This window comes from Leucoraja erinacea, chromosome 10 (assembly GCF_028641065.1).
Source record: "Leucoraja erinacea ecotype New England chromosome 10, Leri_hhj_1, whole genome shotgun sequence".
NCBI lineage: Eukaryota > Metazoa > Chordata > Chondrichthyes > Rajiformes > Rajidae > Leucoraja > Leucoraja erinaceus.
In genome coordinates this window covers 59,171,087-59,194,722 of record NC_073386.1, presented here as the reverse complement: position 1 = coordinate 59,194,722, position 23,636 = coordinate 59,171,087, and the positions used below count along the sequence as shown (strand labels likewise).

Below are 23,636 nucleotides of genomic sequence, written 5' to 3'. Positions count from 1 at the left end.
TTAGTGTATTGGCTTACCTGGTGGTCCAATGTTTAATTTCAGCTGCTTCATGGCAGCACGTCTTCTTCTTGTGTTTGAGGCAGCAGGGTGATGCCATCCGGTTCGACGTCCTTGGGTGCCCGCCCTAAAAAGGACATATGCTGCTGTTGTCACTGTTTGTTGTCGTTCGCCCGACTGAGGTCAGTCGACAGGGCTAACCATGGGGAGGTCGACAACATCATCCCCAATGGCAGCACTGTAATGATTGAATGGATGAATGTGTGAATGAATGAATGAATGCATGAATGAATGATTGATTGAGTGATGCTTCAGTATCACAGGTGACATGGCACAGTGAGATTCTTTGTTTTGCATACACAAGTATGCAAAGAGTTGCCACAGATAGGGCGGCAACAAAGTTACACAGTATTTCATTTGGTCCCTAATGGTCCCTCTTTGTTCTCCGCAGCCCCCCCCCCCCCCCCCCCCATGCCAGGCCCCCCATAGGAATAATGGCCATCCCTTTCAATTGAGTTGAAAATTCTCAGAGGAGATTTAAGACTGTTTTAGATTATGAATACTTTTGTTGATAAATATCAAAAATATTTATATTTCTCAGAGATTCTGAATGCTTATAAATATTCAAACTTAATGATTCATTGATCAATTAAATCATTCAATAGATCGAAATTAAAACACCTTAAATGCTTTCCGGTTGTAGTGTGCTAGTTATGCAACTTATTCCGATTCCCCTTTTGCTTTTATTATCAAGATCACGTGCCAGAGGAACTTGGGGAACCATTTTACACAGACCAGTACGAACAAGAACACATTAAGCCACCTGTTGTCAACCTGCTTCTCTCTGCCGAGCTGTACTGCCGTGCTGGGAGCCTGATCTTGAAAAGCGATGCTGCCAAACCATTCCTGGGCCATGATGCAGTTGTACAAGCGCTTGCACAGAAGGGCCTTTACGTCACCGAACAGGAAAAGCTGGTGACTGAGAGAGATCTTCGCAAGAAACCAATTCAGATGGTGAGTGTTTGAAATAAATCAAATTGCATTTGAGTGTTATAATATTTGTTATTTATTTTGTCTTGAAAATTAAGAAACATGTCGTACAAACATTTTGTGCAGTGAAATATTGCACGAAAACAGTCTTTCGCATATAACCTTTGAATGCATTTCCAGTTGTTCTGATGGAAAATAAGCAGTGGTGGGTTTCAGATGCATACTGAGGCTGAAGGGTTAGGGATGTGTCCCACTTAGGCTATTTTTTAGTCATCTAACGGGGGACTAGGCAGTCGCCAGGGTGTCGCCTGTATGGTCGTGAGTAGTCTCCTCAGTCGCCCAAAGAGTCGTGGCATCTTTCTGGTCGCTGCTGGATTTTCAACATGTTAAAAACATTTCGGAGACAGTCGGCAACAGTGGGTTTGACGCCAATGGACGTAGCTTGACTTCTCCTGACGTAGGTGCTGTCGTGGTTGTCGCCAGGTTAACGTAGGTTGTTGCCAGTGCTGACTTTGGGTTTTTTGTTGTTGTTAAAGTAATGATTCTATTTCAAATTTTATGTCAAAGGTGAGTCCAGTTGCCGGTTTTTCGGCGACCTCCAACGACTATGGCAGTCGCCTAAAAATAGCCTAAGTGGAGCAGGCCCTTTAGAACAATGGAGGGTACACTTTAATCATGTTCATCTGTGTAGCCAAATAAACTTCACGTGAAGGTTACACAAAAAAGCTGGAGAAACTCAGCGGGTGCAGCAGCATCTATGGAGCGAAGGAAATAGGCAACGTTTCGGGCCGAAACCCTTCTTCGTTCCCTCTTAAAAACTTCACGTGAAAATGGGTGTTTTTAAATTGACAATGGCTTCTTGTTTAATCCTGTATATTAATGAACAATATTCATGGACTCAAATTGCCTCTGGTTTGCAGAGGCCCAGCAGTGAGAAATAGCATTGCAAAGCTTCATACAAGTGCAAGGAAAAAGAAAGTAAACAATTTAACATAACCTTTGGCTTCCATTCATGTTTCAAATCCTCCAGGGTTTGACCATCTTGTGATTTCTCCATGCGCTTTATTGCTCCAAGGTATCTCATTTATCCAGTTTTGTTCGCTGAAGTATCCTTAATGTTAATCATTGTTGGAGGCAGTGCCGTCAGCTGCCATGGCCCTTTTTTACAATTCATCCCGATTGCCTCTTATATCATTTCAATTGCTTCTTAAACCCTTTCAGTGACCAATCTGCCCCAAGAGGATATGAATCTAATGTTTGATAACTGCCTTGATAAGTGGCGCAAGTATATTAAAGGTGTTGTATCATGGTCATTTTAGATGTTATTAAGCTGATAGTTGCTTGTCAGAGAAGCATGGTCTGTGCTCTCCACTTTTCACTTTGGATTCTGTTACAAGACATTGTCACTGTGATTCACTTGTAAACAGAAGAACTGACTTCCAGAGGTGAGATCAAGGCTGTGCAGGATTAAGCACTCATAAAATTGAATTCCGTGAGATTGGAGAGGGATGTGTGGGGGTAGATTCATACCCAATGCAAGAATAGGTCATTGTGTTTGTTGGAATTTGGTCATTTCAGACCCAGGACATTGCTGTAAATGTTCTTGGGGGCAGTATCCCAGACCCAGTTATCATCAACTGCTTCATCAGTGTCTTTCTTTCAATGCAGGTTCAGAATTGGCACTGATCGCAGTGTGCATTAATATTTTCTTAAATAAGTTGAGTTTAGTTGAGAGATACAGCAGGGAAACAGGCCCTTCGGCCCACTGAGTGCCCGCACATTAGCACTATCCTACACTAGGGACAATTTTAATATTTATACCAAGCCAATTAATCTACAAACCTTTAGAGTGTGGGAGGAAACCGAAGGTCTCGGAGAAAACCCACGCAGGTCACGGGAAGAATATACAAACTCTGTACAGACAGCACCCGTAGCCAGGATTGAACCCGGGTCTCTGACGCTGTAAGCGCCGTAAGGCAACAACGCTACCACTGCACCACCATGCCGCGCGGGAATAAAAAGTATATTTGGTATTCAGCAACATAATCATCACTAAATCCCCCATTGCCAGTGTCATTGAATGGAAATGTAACCATTGCTCATGGCTATTATTAAACGACTGTGTATGTAACTGGAGTTGAAGATGCTAGCTATATTTATCGCACCAAACTGAAACTAGTTGAACATTTTATTGATTTCTTTGGTGTACAATAGTTATTGAGAACTGTTTTGCAAGGTATTATTTGTTCTGCAATACATCTACTCTGTGGATAGAACATGTTGATTTTTGTGATTGCCTCTGTAGAACTAAGCCTGGTTTTTGTCAGAAACGTAAAATGCTGAGAGAAAATTCATGCATTGTTTTCCAGTATTTGTGTTCATGAAATTGCTCAATAGTTGGTGAAATGATGAGGTAGCACAAGGTGGATTTGGTGGTTTCAGGATGGCAGTGTTACAATAGAACAAATAACATCTTGTGCAAGGAATGTTGTTTGTCTGTTGACTTGGCCAATTGTGGGTACCATAACTTTAAAGAACCAGCACACTACAGGTGAAATATGTAGGAAGGTGAAATGTGCAGATGCTGGCAATGAACCATCTTTACATTTCCTTGATCACCTTGTTGTTTTAATACATTGCCCTTCCATATCCCTGGTCTCCCTCTCCCCTGAATCTCAGTCTGAAGAAGGGTCTCGACCCAAAACGTCACCCATACCTTCTCCCCAGAGGTGCTGCCTGTCCCGCTGAGTTACTTCAGCATGTTGTGTTTATCTACACTACAAATGAAGCCTGTTGAATCCATGTGGTTTAGTGATGAGCAGTCCAGTTTGCCCCATCTCCAGTTCTTCTCTCTACTGCTAGATTTTTTTTCCTTTCAGGTGCTTAACGAGTTGCTGTTTGAAAACGGCAATTGAATCTGCTTTCACCTTTATTATAGAAGCTGCCCTCCAGATCATGAATCTTCACTGTCCGAAAACATCTCATATCTCCTTTTTCCAATCAATCCTCTGCTTCTTGACCTTGACTAGACCCTTCATGATTCTAAACCATTCTATCACATTTGCTCTCGTCCTTCCCTGCTCCATTTTCTCCAGTCCATTGATGTAATTTTCATTCCTCTTTCTTGGGACCATTTTCCAAAGACGTACAGGTTTGTAGGTTAATTGGCTAGGTAAATGTAAAAATTGTCCCTAGTGGGTATAGAATAGTGTTAATGTGCGGGGATCACTGGTCGGCGTGGGCCGAAGGGCCTGTTTTCACGCTGTATCTCTAAACTAAAATGTTTGTAAATGTCTTCAACTTCATTAAGGCTTATGCTTATTTGAAAGCATGGTAGCCGTAAATAGGCATGGTCCTCCATTTGTCCTCCAACAACCTTTTTTTAAAGTGCAATAAAACTTCCTTGGTTCCATTCAGAAAGTTCAAGATCAGTATGCTATTTTGTAATATTTTTCGGAAATGTAAATAAATTTCTATTCATAAAGGTGACTTTTCCTGAAACCCTTAGAGATATATATGCTTAAAATTAGCAGGATTTACTTTCCCTTTCAAAATATTTAACTATGTACGATATCATTCACCAATTGTCATCCCAAACATCAGTTTAACAATCTAGATATTGAAACCATTTAGAGTCTTGGATGTCATGAATTATAAATTATTTGGTGCTGTTCCTGATGAAACAGGTGACAAAGACTTGGATAGAGTGGATGTGGAGAGGATGTTTTCACACGTGGGAGAGTCTAGGACTAGAGGTCATAGCCTCAGGATTAAAGGACATTCCTTTGGGAAGGAGAGGGGGAATTTCTTTAATCAGATGGTGGTGAATCTATGGAATTCATTGCCACAGAAGGCTGTGTAGGCAAAGTCAATGGATATTTTTAAGGCTGAGATTCTTGATTAGTATGGGTGCCAGGGGTTATGGGGAGAGGGCAGGAGAATGGGGTTAGGAGGGAGAGCTAGATCAGCCATAATTGAATGGCAGAGTAGACTTGATGGGCTGAATGGCCTAATTCTGCTCCTATCACATGACAATAATCAAGCCTTTATGTCTACAATTGGTGTATATCCATTTTTTGGTATCTTTCTATTGCTTGTTTTCTTTTGTTCTCTCCATCTCACATTTATACTAAAAGAAGGTGGTGTGTGCATGTTATGTTAAGAGTGAATAATTCTTTCAGATCGATCTTTGTGTAGATGTTTGGAATTTGTGCATTTGTATAATAAAATACAGGAAGGCAGACTTTAAACCTCAATCATTACTAAAGACGATGTGACCATCACAGCAAAATTAATTGTTTGAAATCCTAAACCAATGGCTTAAATGAAGTCTTCTCATTAACTGCTCTTTAGAATGATCGGTAATTATATTCATGGAAGAAACAGAGAATGTGAGAGGATGTGATTCCTATTTTTTAACATAGACATCAGATGACAAAATGTGAAGAATTAGACTGAGCATCTAGGGCAATGAGGTGAGTATATTAAGATCAGGGTACATAATAAATCAGACTCGAGTGAGACTTCATATTATAAGACAGCAAATAGGTCTGTAATAAATTGCTGAGTTTGAACTGAACAGCTTAAGTTTGAATGTTTTTCCAATTTAACATCAGAAATTGGGATTTCATTGAAGCTAATGTGAATGAAGAATTTGCAATTTAATTGGTACTTGTGTCCTTGAAATTTAGAGACGGGTTTATGGAGAGAGTTGGGGCTGCTGGTGGGTTGTAGTGAGATTGGGAAATGTGGGAGAATAAAGTTTAAAGAGGCGCAAGAACCTACAGTTGCTGGAACCTTGAGCAAAACACAAAGTGCCTGACCCAAATCAATGTGGAGGGAATGGACAGATGACATTTCGGGGCAGGACACTAGATTATCTGTGTAGGAAAGAACTGCGGATGCCGGCTATAAACCGAAGATAGACACAAAATGCTGGAGTAACTCAACGGGGCAGGCAGCATCTCTGGAGAGAAGGAATGGTTGACATTTCGGGTCGAGATCCTTCATCAGAATGAGAGCATCCTACTTGTGAACAGCTTACAACCCAGTGGTATGAATATACCTCACCCTAGTTCTCCAACTAGTTTCACTGTCCTTCTGATTAATTTTACTGATTGTATGCCTCCTTGTCACCTTCCCCTCAGCTAACAATGAGCCATTCTACATTTCCTTCTCATTGTCGGCTATGATCTGTTGTTTTCACACCTTACCCTTCCACATCTCTAGACTCTCTCTCCCATGACTTTCAGTCTGAAGAAGGGTCTCGACCTGAATCGTCACCCATTCCTTCTCTCCAGAGATGCTGCCTGGCCCGCTGAGTTACTCCAGCATTCTGTGTCTACCCTAGATTATCTACGAGATTTCTTTTTGGTGAGGATCACACTGACAGACACTGGAACTGAAGGGGAAGGGAGGTGGTAGGAAATGTATTGGGCGAGAAGCCTGCTTCACAAGGGCACAAGAATCTGGAACAAATTGTGTACTGAGGGATTGACAGAATGATATGAGGAGGAGGAGGTGGTGGTGATGCGAATCCTTGTGATTTAAGAGCAGTGTCAGTGGTGAAAACGGATGGAATTTAATGTTTCAATTATACTTTATTGTCATCTAGTTACAGTGAAATTTATTTTTTTTCATTTAATTCACTAAAAATCTTACTATACACAAGTTTACTATAATAAATAAGTTTATAAGTTCTAGGAGCACAAGTAGGCCCGTCAAGTCTCCTCCGCCATTCAATCATGGCTGATCTATCTCTCCCTCTCAACCCCTGCCTTCTCCCCATAACCCCATACACCCATACTAATCAAAAATTTACAATCTCTGCCTTGAAAATATCCATTGACTTGGCCTTCACAGCTGTCTGTGGCAATGAATTCCACAGATTCACCACCATCTCACTAAATACATTCCTTTTCTTCTCCTTTCTATAGGTAGATAATAGGTCATTTTGTTCTGAGGCCTTGACCTCTGGTCCTAGATTCTCCCACTAATAGAAACATCCTCTCCACATCGACCATCTAGGCTTTTCATTATTCGGTAAGTTTCAATGAGGTCCCCCTCATTCTTCTAAACTCCAGCGAGTACAGGCCCAGTGCTGTAAAACGCTCATCATATGTTAACCCAATCATTCATGGGATCATTCTCCTCTGGGCCCACTGTAATGCCGACACATCCTTCCTGAGATATAGGGCCCAAAATTGCTCACAATACTTCCAATGTGGCCTAGCCAGGGCTTGGAGAAAACACATCTGCATCATTAGGTTGACAAGTAGTGCTTTCTGGAAATCTGTTAACGACATGGTTTCAAACCTTACCACCTGCTTTCAGTCACCTGTCGTCTGTTTTCTGAGGCCAATGAAACCAGGGTGCACCAGGAGATCCCATTCCTTCTCTCCAGAGATGCTGCCTCACTTGCTGAGTTACCCCAACATTTTGTGTCTACCTTTGATTTAAACCAGTATCTGCAGTTCTTTGTTACACACTGCACCAGGAGATTCACTCAGCTCCTCCAACAGTGTGTTTCTTTGCTCCGGATCTTAGCATCTGCAGCCTTATGAATATATTGAGTCTGAAGGAAGATTTCGACCCAAAACGTCACCCATTCCTTTTCTCCAGAGATGCTGCCTGACCCGATGAGTTACTCTAGCTTTTTGTGTCTTATCTCTTGTGACAAAAAAAAGACTCTCTGTGAAAATGAAAGCAGGAAGCCTGAACGCCCCATCTCAATGGCACCAAGGGTGGAGTGGTTATGAAGCACGTTCGGTTCCTGCTTAAGTCTTTATTCATTTCAAAATGTGGAGTAACTGCAACCCACCTACTTTTGGGAGATATATTTGAGCCAAAGTTGAATCTTTTGGCACCATTCCTCTTCACTAAATGGAACGGGTGGAGACGTGTTGCTGCTTCCTGCGTATTTTGCCTAATTAAAGATCAACTGATCCATTGTTATCATTGGATCCAGATATGTTCGGGTCCTGTCTGTTATAGATTTCAGCTTCTCTTTGTGCTGTTTCGACTCCGACCTCATTATCTGCTGATTTGCTAGCTGCAGAGCATGTAATAATGAGATTGCCAGGCTTTGTCTCATGCTTTTTCAAATGCATATCTGTATGCATGCACATATTGAGGAGCCAATCATTGTTTGGAAGAAGGGTCTCGAACTGAAATATCACCTATTCCTTTTCTCCCGAGTTACTGCCTGTCCCGCTGAGTTACCCCAGCATTTTGTCTTCCTTGATTGTTTGTGTAAAGGCTTTGATAAATTTCCACTGGTTAAGTGAGTCCCTGCTGCGTGCGTGGTCTTTGTTTACACAGCAGAACCTTATAATTTCAAAATTGATCACTTTTTGCAATTATCAATGCAATCAAGTATTTCCCAACAAAGATAATGTCCTTTTCCGTACTTAAACATTGTAGTGTGTTTAAAAGTGCTTGTTACTTCTCTAAGAACATTAGTAAAGCATAATTATTTGTGGGGTTTATTTGTTACAAAGTAGATGTGGATGTGGAGAGTTTGTATCCGTTGTATACAAATGGAGGCATGAAATGGCGTCGACAGGGGTGAAGCCTCAGCGGTGGTGAAGCCTCGCGATGATGGGGCCTTGGCGGTGGTGAAGCCTCGTGATGATGGGGCCTTGGTGGTGGTGAAGCCTTGTGACAATAGGGCCTTGGTGGTGGTGAATCCTTGTGATGATGGGGCCTTGGCGGTGGTGAAGCCTCGCGATGATGGGACCTCGTCAGTGGTGAATCCTCATGATGACGGGGCCTCGCGATGATGGGGCCTTGGCGGTAGTGAAGCCTTGTGATGATGGGGCCTTGGCGGTAGTGAAGCCTTGTGATGATGGGGCCTTGGCAGTGGTGAAGCCTTGTGATGATGGGGCCTTGGCAGTGGTGAAGCCTTGTGATGATGGGGCCTTGGCAGTGGTGAAGCCTTGTGATGATGGGGCCTTGGGGGTAGTGTGATGATGGGGCCTTGGCGGTAGTGAAGCCGTGTGATGATGGGGCCTTGGCGGTAGTGAAGCCTTGTGATGATGGGTCCTTGGCGGTAGTGAAGCCTTGTGATGATGGGGCCTTGGCGGTGGTGAAGCCTTGTGATGATGGGGCCTTGGCGGTGGTGAAGCCTTGTGATGATGGGGCCTTGGCGGTGGTGAAGCCTTGTGATGATGGGGCCTTGGCAGTGGTGAAGCCTTGTGATGATGGGGCCTTGGCAGTGGTGAAGCCTTGTGATGATGGGGCCTTGGCAGTAGTGAAGCCTTGTGATGATGGGGCCTTGGCGGTGGTGAAGCCTTGTGATGATGGGGCCTTGGCAGTGGTGAAGCCTTGTGATGATGGGGCCTTTGATGGGGCCTTGGGAGGTGGTGAATCCTCATGATGACGGGGCCCCTCGCGATGATGGGGCCTTGGCGGTGGTGAAGCCTTGTGATGATGGGGCCTTGGCGGTGGTGAAGCCTTGCGGTGGCGGCCATGCTTTGCGGGGCAATCCACAGTCAATGAGACCGTGGAGGACCACCGTGAGGGGGAGGAGAGGAAGAACAATGGTGGACCCGGGTGGGGGGGGGGGGGGCGCTAGTGAGAGAGGTGGGGGGAGAAGATGGACAATTGGGCCTGGGGAGAATTAAGGAGACCGAGCGTGGGGGGGAACCGCTGTGTGTGTGGGGGGGGGGGGGGGGGAATTCTAGTGGGAGAGTCTGTCAGAGAGTGGTGAATCTGTGAATTCATTGCCACAGAAGGCTATGGAGGCCAAGTCAATAGATATTTTTGAGGCAGAGAAAGATAGATTCGTGATTTGTACTGGTGTTGGGATTATGGGGAGAAGGCAGGAGAATGGGGTTAGGAGGGAGAGATAGATCAGCCATGTTATAGGAAAGATGTTGTCAAGCTGGAAAAGGTACAGAGAAGATTTACGAGGATGTTGCCAGAATTAGAGGGTGTGAGCTATAGGGAGAGGTTGAGTTGGGACTCTATTCCTTGGAGTGCAGGAGAACGAGGGGTGATCTTATAGAGGTGTAGAACATCATGAGAGGAATAGATCGGGTAGATGCATAGAGTCTCTTGTCCAGAGTAGATGAATTGAGGACCAGCGGACATAGGGTTAAGGTGAAGGGGGAAAGACTTAATAGGAATCTGAGGAGTAACATTTTCATACAAAGGGTGGTGGGTGTAAGGAACAAGCTGCCAGAGGAGGTAGTTGAAGTCGGGACTATCACAATGTTAGACAGGTACACGGATAGGACAGGTTTGGATGGATATGGACCAAACGCAGGCAGGTGGGACTAGTGTAGCTGGGACATTGTTGAGCAAGGTGTGGAAAGGTGGGCCGAAGGGCCTGTGTCCACCCTCTATCACTCTATGACTATCACTGATTAAATGGTGGAGTAGACTTGATGGGCCGAATGCTCCTGTCACTTGTGTATAATTTATATAGGCCTGGTGGTGTCAGTTTTATTTGTATTCCATGGGAGTTCCATGCCTCTATCCCTGATGGATGGCAAAAATTTGTACTGTAATTACAACTTTTATGGTCAGCTGCCTTGTTCCTAGAAATACGCTTGTATTGCCGCTAAACGGTATGCCCACTGTGTGAATAGCTGACAAGTATGAAAGTGCTCATGTGCAACTGTGCTACATATGATTTTACGTTGAAATAACAATTTTATCGGTGATGAACCGGCTGAGCAGAAATATCACTTGAGAGCCCAAAGCAAGAAAATATGCTGTTGCATATTTGGAATGAGTCATCCTTGCAAATATTCTTGACCGGAAGCTGGAATGTGGCAGTGTTTTCACTTGTAACACAAACTGCTGATTTGATCAGTGAGCATAGAACTAATTTATAACTTCTGTTCATTCAAACCATGAATCATAAATGTACAATAACAAATTGTTCCAAAGTACTAAACTGTGTGGTGAGTATGCTGGAGTAACTCAGCGGGACAGGTAGCATCTCTGGAGAGAATAATAATAATAATAACTTTATTTATAAAGCGCTTTTAGACAACATCAGTTACCACAAAGTGCTGTACATGGGAAGTCAACAAAAAGTTATTACAAACTACTAAAACCATTAAGACGACAGGACTATAAAAACAGTAAAAATTAAAAGACATTAAAAGCACTAAAACAGGAACAATGTCTCAGCCAGTGTCGAAAGCCAGTGAATAAAAGTGAGTTTTTAGGGAGGATTTAAAGATGGACAGTGAAGGGGCCTGTCTGATCTGCAGCGGCAAGGTGTTCCAGAGTGCCGGGGCAGCAACAGAAAAGGCTCTATCCCCTCTGAGCTTCCGCTTAGACCTTGGTACCTCAAGGAGCAGCTGATCCGCTGACCTGAGGCACCGGGTAGGAGCATATAGGTGGAGCAGCTCAGAGAGGTAAGGTGGGGCGAGGCCATTCAATGATTTAAAAACAAATAAAAGAATTTTAAAATGAACTCGAAAGTGCACTGGGAGCCAGTGAAGGGAGGCCAAAATTGGCGTAATGTGCTCCCTCTTTCGAGTTCCGGTTAAAAGGCGAGCGGCAGCATTTTGGACCAACTGGAGACGAGCCAACGAAGCTCGTGAGACTCCAGAGTAGAGCGCGTTACAGTAATCCAGCCGAGATGAAATAAAGCTGGGATTGGAAAGATGAATCCTGTCTGGTTCAGAGCCATTGGCAGCTTTTTTTTCAATATTCAAGAGTGTTTCATTGCACTGGGGACAGATAATGAGGCTTTAACTTAGTTTCGTTTATTGTCACGTGCACCAAGGTTTCACACTTGAGGGAGTACATCATAGGTTCACGAGGTTAATCACTGGGATGGCGGGACTGTCTTATGAAGAAAGATTGAAAGACTGGACTTGCATTCACTGGAATGTAGAAAGATGAGAGGTTATCTTATAGAAACTTATAAAAGGACTGGACAAGTAGATGAATGAAAATATTCCCAATGTTGGGGGAGTCCAGAACCAGGGACCACACAGTCCAAGAATAAAGGGGAGGCCATTTAAAACTGAGATGAGAAAAACACTTTTTCACCCAGAGAGTTGTGAATTTGTGGAGTTTTTTTGCCACAGTGGAGGCCAATTCACTGGATGAATTTAAAAGAGAGTTTGATAGAGCTCTAGGGGCTAGCGGGTTCAAGGGGCATGAGGAGAAGGCAGGAACGGGGTACAGATTGTGAATGATCAGCCATGATCGCAATGAACGGCCGAATGGCCTCCTCCTGCACCTATTTTCTATGTTTCTATGAACATTAATGCAACAACACGAGAATAAGAATATGGAAGATAGGCACAAAATTCTGGAGTAACTCAGCGGGAAAGGTAGCATCTCTGGATAGAAGGAATGGGTGATGTTTTGGGTCAAGAACCTTCTTAAGAAAATTGTATCATACAATAGCACAAAGTATCAGTCATACTGAGGAACTAGACCATAATAGTGCAAGTCGACAATAGTTTGATGTTAAGGTAGGTTCATGGATCCTCAGCTTTCCCTTCCTGAAGATCAGCTCCATTGGTCTTCCTACCATTAATAAATGTTGTTCTGGTATCCCTCAACCAGGTTATCTGTAATCTGACTGATTGTTCCCCATTATTTATCCAACAATGGTGGTATCGTCCACAAATTTACATCGGGCGATAGGATATGAGCAATACCAAGAAAATCATTGTCCAAGAAAGAGTCACAAAAAGCTGGAGTAGCTCACTGGGACAGGAAGTATCTCTGGATAGAAGGAAGGGTAATGTTTCAGGTCGAGACCCTTCATTGTCCATGCACCCTTCATTACAGTCTACAAGCACGGTGACATTACTCCTGAACAGAAGTATGTATGACTAGGATGGACCCTAAGAGGCAAAAGGTTTACATGCAACCCCTTGTCAGAGGTCAGTAATTTAATTGTCAGTTGTCTGACAAAAGAGAAATAAATGTGTAGGAAGGAACTGCAGATGCTGGTTTACACCCTAGATGGACACAAAATGCAGGAGTAACTCAGCGGGTCAGCAGCATCTCTGGAGAGAAGGAATCGGTGACATATCGGGTCGAGACTCGAGACGGTAAAAGGGTCTCAACTCGATATGTCACCCATACCTTCTCTCCAGAGATGCTGCCTGCCCCGCTGAGTTACTCCAGCATTTTGTGTCTACAGGGAAATAAATGTCACTAGACTAAGACTGGTCGCCCAACGCAATATTCCATCTCTCCACCAATTCTAATATAGGTGACCAGTGTGGGGTGGGGGAGGGTTCTGGAGAGCTAGCACGAGTGTTGTAGGTTAAGTCAAGTCAAGCACGGTGAGTGCAGGGCCAACAATCCTTTTCGTGTCAAGTCAATCCATTTCAAGTCAAGCAAAGGGCTGGCAGGGCCAGCCAACAATACAATCCATTTACTTTTATTTCAGGTGAGGTCAAGCAAAGCAAAGGAAAAGCACAGGGCAGGCCAAACAACTAATTTCCATTTTCCATTTCAATTTCAAGCACAGGGCTGGCCAAACAACTAATTTTATTTCATTAAGGGCTAACAAATCATTTATTGCAAGCACATTAAGGGTTAACAAATCATCATTCATTGCAAGCACATTGCTGGCTAACAAACCATTTATTGCAAGCACATTAAGGGTTAACAAATCATCAATCATTGCAAACACATTGCTGGCTAACATTATTTATTGCAAGCACATGAAGGGTTAACCACATAAAGCACATAACCACATAAAGCACATAAAGGGTAGACTCACAGTTCAGTAGACTCACAGCAGAATCAGGGTTGTGGCCTCACCCTCGTGATCTTCAGAGTGACTGACTCACGTCGAGGCATCCGAGGTTTTTTAGCCCTGCCCCCCCCCCCCCCCCCCCCCCCCCCCCCCCACGAAGGGGCGTTTCGTTCATCATGGTGACTGACAGGCGAGAGAGGACCAATCAGCTGATCTCAAGATTTTTTAAACATTCATAACTTTTTTTATTTTTCATCGATCAGAAAAATCCTCGGGGCTGCCTCAGCGAAGGAGGACTGGAAGATGGCGAAAAATCATAGCGATATATGGTAGCGTTTTTTCTAAAATCAAGATACAGCGCAGACAGGAAGTGGTCAAGATGAGACTTTTAGTTATAGGGATGTCAGATACTAATCCATCTGTAGTGTAGTGTAGTTAATGGACTCCAGTCTGTCTTGTCAGTTACCTACATCTGTTATTTACCAGGGCATGGTAGTGCTACAGCAAAACAGTTCAAGATGACTTTCATTTCAAGTCATAAATCAGTATTCTTCAAAATGTCTCTATTATTATCAAACAGTTTTAGTAATGGTAAGTTCTCCAACCGTTTTAGTAGTGATAAATCTTGATAAAATGCCAGCAGTCAGGCCACAATTTTCAGTTTTTTGACGATAAAAGATATTTCTCAGTTCCATTTCTAATGCTTTTCCTGGGGAGTATTGTCACAGTCTGCATCTTCTGTAACAATATAATTTAATAATTTATCATTAAATTGATTTGTGACTGGAGTCCATTAACTACACCTGCGATAGATTATTATTTGAGTCCTGCTCATCGTTTGTAAAGATAATATGTAAATAAAAGTGGTAATAATGAATTATGACTGACATTATAAATCTAACATTTATAAATAATGCAAAACTCAACTTCTGCCTAGCTGGTCTCTTAATTGTTGGAAGTCACAATTACAGAGCATGTTTTCTCTCAAGCTGAGCGTTAAGATGTTAAGTTTGCTCTATAATTCCAAGTCAGCTTACAACATGAATCGTAATCAGAGGCTCAGGAAATAGAGCATTAATTTAAACACAAAAAGCTGGAGTAACTGAGCGGGACAGGCAGCATCTCTGGAGAGAAGGAATGGGTGACTATACAGGGCATTAATTTAATACGTGCGAGTCTTAGTTTATTGTGTGGTCAGAGGATCATGTGAAAACTAGAGGCTTTGCCATTCTATCTAATCTTACTTCTAAAATCATGTGTGATTTCTCTATTCCACAGTTGATAAACATGTAATCTGAATACTACTATGCTTTAGGTAAAAACAAACTTCCACAAACTCCGGTTCAGAGTTTAAATCATTACATTTTTTAATTCAAATATCTCTTTTTAATGGTGTTTAACTAATAACCATCTGTGAATTTTGAATTACCTATTTAAATATCTGTGAATTTTGAATTCAATAAAATGAGTAATTTTAGGGTTAGTGTCAGATAAAATGACTCGGAGGGGGGGGGGGGATCGGTCACTAAACTGTACTGTTGCATGTCTCTTTAAAAAAAGGGACATGCCATGCTAACACTTAGGTGTGATGCCAGCTCACATGATATGGCTGATTCTTAGCGCCATCCGCAGATCTAGTAATGGGCAGCAAAGTACCATCTTGCCTGAGTCGCCTTGTTTCATACACAAATAAATGGCAGCTATAGTGACTACTTGGAGACTGATAGATGCAATTTAAATGTTCCTTAGATTCTTTAGCACACTGTTGAAAAACTTGACACATTTCTGACAAAACTTGATAGAACTATCATTTGAATTAGTCAGGATCAGCTTTGATAAAATTGTGATGTGTTAGCTCGTGTACCGAAACACTATTTTGAAACTACTGAGTATAGGTCATGTTGCAGTTGGTGAAGACGCTGGCGAGGCCTCATTTAGAGTATTGTGTTCAGTTGCAGAAGGTTACAGAGAAGATTTACGAGGATGTTGCCAGAACTAGAGGGTCTGAGCTCTAGGGAGAGGTTGAGTCGGCTGGGACTCTATTCCTTGGAGTGCAGGAGAATGAGGAGTGATCTTATAGACGTGCATAAAATCATGAGAGGAATAGATCGGGTCGATGCACAGAGTCTCTTACCCATAGAAGGTGAATCGAGGACCAGAGGACATAGGTTTAAGGTGAACGGGAAAAGATGTAATAGGAATCTAAGGGGTAAATCTTTCACACAAATGGTGGTGGGGGCTTGTGGAACAAGCTACCAGAGGAGGTGGTTGAGGCAGGGACTATCCCCATGTTTAAGAAACAGTTAGACAGGTGCATGGATAGGCCAGGTTTGGAGGGATATGGACCAAACACAGGCAGGTGGGACTAGTCTAGCTGGTGTGGGAAAGTTGGGCCAATGGGCCTGTTCCCACACTGTATCACTCTAGGACAAAGGACATTTATTGTCACATACACCATTTTTGGTGTAATGAGATTTGACTTGCCATGACTTTATGACACACTTTCGTGCAGAAGCTAATTTTTTTTTTTGTTCTTGAAAAAAGTGTGAATAGAATAATTCTGATGCATCAAACATTCTGCAGCATTTCTTACAGGGGACTGGAAAATAAAGATTTGATTTGATTGGTAGGGAGGGGGGGAGAATAGGTGTAAATGAATACAGCATTCACGTCAAACAAACAATCTGCTGGAGGAACTCAGTGAGTCAGGCAGCTTCTGTGATTGTTGACTTTTTGGGTTGAAACCCAAAATCTTCAGTCTCTAGTTCCTTCATATATTCTGGAAATCAGTCTAGGGATTCAGTTCTAACGAGGCAGATGTTATTAAATTCCAATTTTGAAAACCAAGTGCCACCGTGCGAATGAAAATGAGCAGAGTAGTTTAAGAACCACCAAAAGGAGGTGACAATTGGCAATCGATTACCATCTAAAAGATTACTAGAACTCAAGGTGGTGTATCATCCTTGGAGCAAGATTGCACTGTTGCGGACCTGGGATGTTTAGGAATCTAACATTTCGTACATTTGACAACCATTTTGGAATGCTTGAAAGGTTGGTGTCAGCTGTGGTTCAGTTGCTGACACTCCCGCCCCACAGTCAGATGGTGGAGGATTCAACGAGCATTCTGGAGGTTTCAACACAAAAACTATCACACCGAGCGAGGCTCCATCTGCTCTCTCAGCATGCACATTCTGAAGAGGAGCAAAGCTGTTATCCCCAGTGTCCTGGCTGCGATTTATTATAGAATTAGCACCATTAAATAAGTAGATTATTTTCATTGGTGTATTTGTTCTGGGAATTAGCTGTGCTCAAATTGGTTGTCAAGATGTGAGCGCTGTCCTGAAGTCTGTCGATTTATTTATATTTTTGTCGATTTATCTACTTTTGTGGGGAATCGATGAAGTGAAATTGCATGAGAGAGCAGAGGATTGGAACGGCACACAATGTCTTTGTTATGTTGCAGTGTAACTGAAGGAGAACGAGCCTACAGTGATCAATAGATCACTGGAATCTCCAGTACAGCACAAATGCTCAGCACAGACGTATTAATGTGTGTGTGTGTGCGCGCATGTTCACATATATGTGTGTGTGTGTATATATATATATATATATATATGTGTGTGTGTATACATATGTTCCACCGCCAGGCCCCAGGTAGTCAAGATGGGAGGGAATACATCGAAGTCCCTCACCCTGAGCATAGGATCGCCCCAGGGTTGCGTCCTCAGCCCCCTATTGTACTCCCTGTACACACATGACTGTGTGGCTAGGTTCAGCTCCAACTCAATAATTACGTTTGCTGATGACACTGTGGTGGTGGGCCTGATCTCAGACAACGATGAGAGGGCCTACCGGGAGGAGGTGGCTGATCTAGCACTCTGCTGCCAGGATAACAGCCTCCTCTTGAACATCAAAAAAACGAAGGAGCTGATCATGGACTTTAGGAGGGCACATCATCCGAGGACGTACACTCCATTGAGGATAAACGGGGATCCTGTGGATAGGGTGAACTGTTTTAAATATCTGGGAGTCCACATCTCCGAGGATATGACATGGGCATCACACGCCTCAGCACTCGTGAGTAAGGCAAGGCAGCGCCTTTACCACCTCAGGCAATTGAGGAAATTCAGAGTGTCTCCGAGGATCCTCCAGTGCTTCTACGCAGCGGCGGTGGAAAGCATCTTGTCCGGGAACATTACCATCTGGTTTGGGAATTGCTCTGCCAAGGACAAGAAGGCTCTGCAGAGAGTAGTGCGTTCGGCCGAACGCACTATGGGAACTTCACTCGCCCCCCTGCAGGAACTATACAACAGGAGGTGCAACTCCAGAGCAAATAAAATCATGGGAGACCCCTTCCACCCCTGCAACGGACTGTTCCAGCTGCTACGGTCAGGCAAACGCCTCCGTTGCCATGTGGTGAGAACGGAGAGGTTGAGAAGGAGTTTCTTCCCAGAGGCAATTCGGACTGTAAACGCCTATCTCACCAGGGACTAACTCTACTGAACGTTTTTCCTTCCATTATTTATTATGTAAAAGAATATGTGTGTTATGATTGTGTTTATAATTTGTTTGGTTGTTTTGTTGTTTGTCTTTTGCACAAAAGTCCGCGAGCATTGCCACTTTCATTTCACTGCACATCTCGTATGTGTATGTGACAAATAAACTTGACTTGACGACTTGACTTGTTCACATGTGTGTGTGTATATATATGTGTGTATATATGTGTGTATATATATATGCCTTCTGCACTCACCTATGCTCCTCCAATGTTGAGAAAGGCTAGGCAGACACATCATTGGGGTTAAATGAATTAATACCACAGATAGATTCTGGTGCAGTAGCTGGGGCGGGATGCTCAATACTCCACATTATACACTGCTCCAAACGATGAGTCAAAGGAATACGAGGCGGTCGGATAGACATAAAGTACTGGAGTAACTCAGTGACTTTGTGTGTGAAGAAGGGACTCGATCCGAAACCACCCATTCCTTCTCTCCGAGATGCAGCCTGTCCCGCTGAGCTACTCCAGCATTTTGTGTCTATCTTTGTTTTAAACCTGCATCTGCAGTTTCTTCCTACACAACAGGTGGGCGGCATTGTTAGTCATGGAAGGCACCAGAGTAATGATATAAAAGTGATGAAATCATGAATAGCGGGGGAAGGAAGGCATGGATGTGAGTAGTAGATCCCCAGAATGTGAAGGGAACTACATCAGGCTTAGGGCTCATTACCACTCGTCAACCCCAGACAGCACCCTTACCACTGAGTCACCTTGTCTTTCATATTGGCCACATACTCTATGTCTATTTCATTTCACCACCTATCATGCATGTTATGTCAACCAGGCCAACCTGCTCAATGAACAGTCACCAATACTGCAAGATTCTCTCCACCATTGCATTAAAAATGTCATCTCCTTGGTATTGATGCAGGTTTATTTTGTTTAGTTTAGAGATACAGCGCGGAAACAGGCCCTTTGGCCCACCGAGTCTGCACTGACCAGCGATATCCGCACATTAACACAAGCCTCCACACAATAAGGACAATTTGTTTCTCGGTGTGTCTTGTGTGGGGGGTGGTGAGGGGGGTAAGGGGGAAACCACTTTGGTCGCCTCCTCCACTGAGAGGCGACTTTTTCCATGTCACCTCCCTCTCGCCTAACACAAAGGATCGGTGCGGCCTTTCCCGGAGACGGGCCCGGGGCTTCAGCTGCGGGCGCAGCGTAGACTTTTTCATCGTGGTACAGGCGAGCCCTCACCGGGAGCGCTCCGATCGCTGGCCCGCGGCAGCCTGAAGCCACGGTCTGTGGAGCTCCAGCTGGCTCAGCGTCCGGAGCCTGGGATCCCTCGTTGGGGACTCCGGAGGAGAAGAGCTCCGCCCGCAGCCAACTTGTAACCGCGGGCGCGACGGGGACTGACCATCGGCGGGGATCCCTGGAGAAGAGCTCCAACCGCCGGCCCGCGGCCTACAACATCTTTTGAATCCTCGGTCTGCGGTGTTTCTAACTGTGGCGCGGCGGGGACTTTAGATCTTCGACCGCCGGCCTGCGGCCTGCACCATCTTGAAGCCGCGGTCTCCGGTAGGGAAGCACCAATTCACGACTTACCTTTTCGGCACATCTTGCCCCCCGCCGCAGCAACTGCGGAGGGTTGTGTTCCCGACCACGGGGGAAAATGGAGGAGGGCTGACTAAACTTTGTGCCTTCCACCATAGTGATGAATGCTGTGGTGGATGTTTGTGTTACATTTCTTATTGTGTATTGTGTGTTTTTTATTGTACCGCTGCTGGCAAGTTCATTTCTCTGCACTTCATTGTGTACGTGACGAATAAATCTGACTATTGACTATTGATTTACACTTATACCGAGTGTACAAACCCAAGCCAATTAACCTACAAACCTGTACGTCTTTGGAGTTTGGGGGGAAAACCAAAGATCTTTAGAAAACCCACGTGGTCACTTGGAGAACGTACAAACTCCATACAGACAGCTAGTTGGGATCGAACCCGGGTCTCAGTGTGCTGCAGTCGCTGTAAGGCAGCAACTCTACCGCTGTGCCACTGTGCAGCAGATTCTTTATGTGCTTTGGTTTCTATCTGGAGACTTGAATTTATATACGTTTTTTCAGCATTTGTGTATTCTTCTCATCACTTGGCCCACTCTTCTCCAAACTATACTTGCCCTTAAGTCATTACACTCTGTGATGTGAATGAGTTGCTTCTATTTTCTCATTCACCAGCGTGTGTGTGACCATCTTGCCATCCTAGACGCCTCACCTTGCTGACATTGGGAATTTCATCACACGACCAGCATAGCCAGCATCCTAAATATAACCATAGTTACAGAAACGTTGGAGGGATTGCAATCAAAACTTCACCAGCCCCCCTTTCCCTTGTCTTTTTCATTCTTTAGTTCCACAATCTACTGTCTTTGGCAAGCTGATAGACCATAAATCAAATTATATTAAATGCCTAGAGATAGGCACAAAAAGCTGGAGTAATTCAGCGGGTCAGACAGCACTTCTTGAGAAAAGGAATAGGTGATGTTTTGAGTTGAGACCTTTCTTGTTGCTTTCTTTTTTTAAAATAGCGGTTTCACAAATAACTTGGAGGTTTGTGCATCTGTAGGTAAAGTCAACTTGCAGTGACTGGAGTACAGTGCAGACATTGTCTATTTACCTTTGGTGGAAGGAATTCAGAACGTGATGTATGGTCTACCCCTGTATTAGTATATAGATGGCGTTTATATACCTCTGGTATTTCATTCTGTGGGTGTCCCATTTTCCATGAGTGAGTAATAGCAGGTTTATTTTTCTTTTAACATAGCCCGAGGTGTTCAACTGTAACTAGGCGGAGACACTTGCAGTTTTAGTTCAAAAACCAAGGAGGGGATCTGAGAGTAGCCAACAAAAACTTGTTTGCTTCAAAAGCTACAAACTGCTTTTAAAATTTAGTGGTGAATGGAGATCAGCCATGATTGAATGGCGGAGTAGACACAATGGGCCGAATGGCCTAATTCTACTAGAACCGTGAACTTGTGAAAGGGAGATGATTTGCGACACAGAGCACTATCTGCCCTTTTACTCCATTTTGGTAAGCTGATGAAAATGAGGAATTCCTGATCCATTCTGCTCCTTCCGACCCTCCTGACTTGAGACCCGAGTAAGGACAAGTTCAAGCTTGGATGTACAATCATGGGTTAATTGGGCAATTACATTTTTGTGTGAGGAATTAGAGGGTAGATTGCATTCATAGAACTGTAATCCAGCAAGAATCCATGCCTCAACACGAACAGATAAATAGAGACATTTTTATATGAAATCAGACACACACAACTTAAAGTGAGTAAATGTTAAATCAACCTGACTACAATCCACGCCCTAGAGGAAAGGCATGACTTGACATGATAAGCCGATAATGTGTCATGAAATATTCTGTTTGTAAGAAGTTTGTGTATTTAATACAAGACACTTTTATTCCTGCCCATTAATTTGCATGTTGAAGGACAAACCAACCATGACATCTTAACAGTTGAAATTTATTGAATTAATACATTGGTGAGGAAGATTTTGAAAAAAACTTTAGAACAAAAGCTTATTAATTTTGCTGCCTGAGGAGTTGCAGTTTTTGGTGGGGGTGGACTGCAGGCGCTGTCCCTGCCCCATCCGGAAGAGACCTGCTTGGCTGATGGATGTGCTGGGTGTGTCAGCAGTATTTTTCTGTTGAGAAGGCTTTGTCGTTCTTCCAACCCTCCAGTCCCTTCACTCCAAAGCAGTCGTAATACATAAATTGGAGGTGTTTGTGGGTTGGACATTAGTAGCTGCTTATGGAGAGAGCCTGTTGAAACCTCTGAGAATGGTGTGTCCCATTCTGCTCGTTGTCAGGCAACTGAATCATCCTCCCACAACCAACTACTATCTACCTCATTGGTGACTCCTGCACTCCTAGATCCCTCTGCTCCCAGAGCCCTACCATTCACTGTGTAGGTCGTTAGACGTTAGACGTCCAAAAATGCAACACCTCACATTTCTCTGTATTAAATTCCAGTGATAAGGATTAATTTCCCTTTCCTCTTCCACTTTGTCGAACGCTTGGAAGTCAATGATGGGCAATGAAAATCTTGTGAACAGATACAGGAGAATTCTGCCCAGATACTGCTCACTTGTGGTATAGGTGGGCATGTTTTGTGCATTGAAGTTTCCTGGGCACCTCCATTGTCACTAAACACAACATGCCTGGTGGCACACAGAAGCATTGATGCCCAGAGGAAACAAAATTAACCATAACTTTGGTTGCAAAAATTGTATCAAATCCAGACTAATATCAAATGCTCCACATTATATCATAAGGCTCAACATATTGATGCAACTGTAAAGAAAGCTCACAAAATCCTCTACTTCCTCGAATGTTTGAGGAGATTTGGCATGTCATTGAATACTCTATGGAAGTTATACATGTGTTCAGTGGAGAGCATACTGACTGCTTGCATCATGGCCTGGTTCAAATGCCAAAGAGCGAAAGAGTCTGCAAAATGTGGTCGATTTTTCCCAGTCCATTATTGACCTTTCCATCATCAAAGAAATGTACAGTAAAGGCTGCCACAAGAAGGCAGCTAATATCATCGAAGGCCCTCACCACCCTGGCCATGCTCTCATCTCACTGCTACCAACATGAGCCTGAAAACTGTTACCTCCATGTTCAGGAACAGCTTCTTTCCATCAACCATCAGGCTCTTGGAAGCACCATGCTCAGCTCTAACTACAATCCTACCTCAGCTCTGAACCACTCTGGACTTGTTTGTTGTAATTAATGTGCCTGTAAATCTGCAGCAAGAAATTATTTCCTCATTCTGCTTTAATTGCATGACAATTAAAAACAACTCTAATATCATCTGCCTGCTCATAGTCCATTCCCGGACTTTCAGGGTGTCTATCTAAACACCTCGTAAGCTTCTGCTATGTCCACTGACAACATGTTCCACACACCCACCTCTCCCTGTGTTAAAACAAACTTGCCTAATCAGTCACTGGCTATCTGTGACTATCCGATCTGTGCGAATTGTATATTCATTTATTTTTGAATTACAGTAGGGGGAGTTTCTGGCCGTGTTAACCAATACTTGCATCAAATATTTACACACAGCAGCAGCTTGTCTCCTGCGGGTGTGAGTTGAATTTTTAGTTTCTTCCAATTAACAGCTTGTAAGATCACGTGGGAAGATGTCTTTGTGGAAGATTGGAGGGGGGCAATGCGGAAGGCAGACATTTTTTTTCCCCCCCGCTCAGTTGGTTGGAGAAATGGAGCAAAAATCAGACGAGTCAGGAATGGGCACTGATTTTAAAAATAACCTGATGCTGTATAAACCCATCCCCACCTTTCTGGTATTTCACAGCCTTGAGCTGAAGGCGTTTGTTTCCATGGTGATTGATTGTTCTGCTATGAAGGAAGGCTGCCGTGTTAG

General features: G+C 43.6%; 1 protein-coding gene across 1 annotated transcript in view; it reads left to right on the top strand.

Moving 5' to 3' along the window:
• The window catches only part of camsap2a (calmodulin regulated spectrin-associated protein family, member 2a), a 142,898-nt gene that overhangs the window by 11,911 nt on the left and 107,351 nt on the right, over positions 1-23,636 (top strand). The window contains 1 exon segment of the mRNA XM_055642443.1: positions 752-1,011. Within this exon segment, the coding sequence (XP_055498418.1) occupies positions 752-1,011 (260 nt within the window).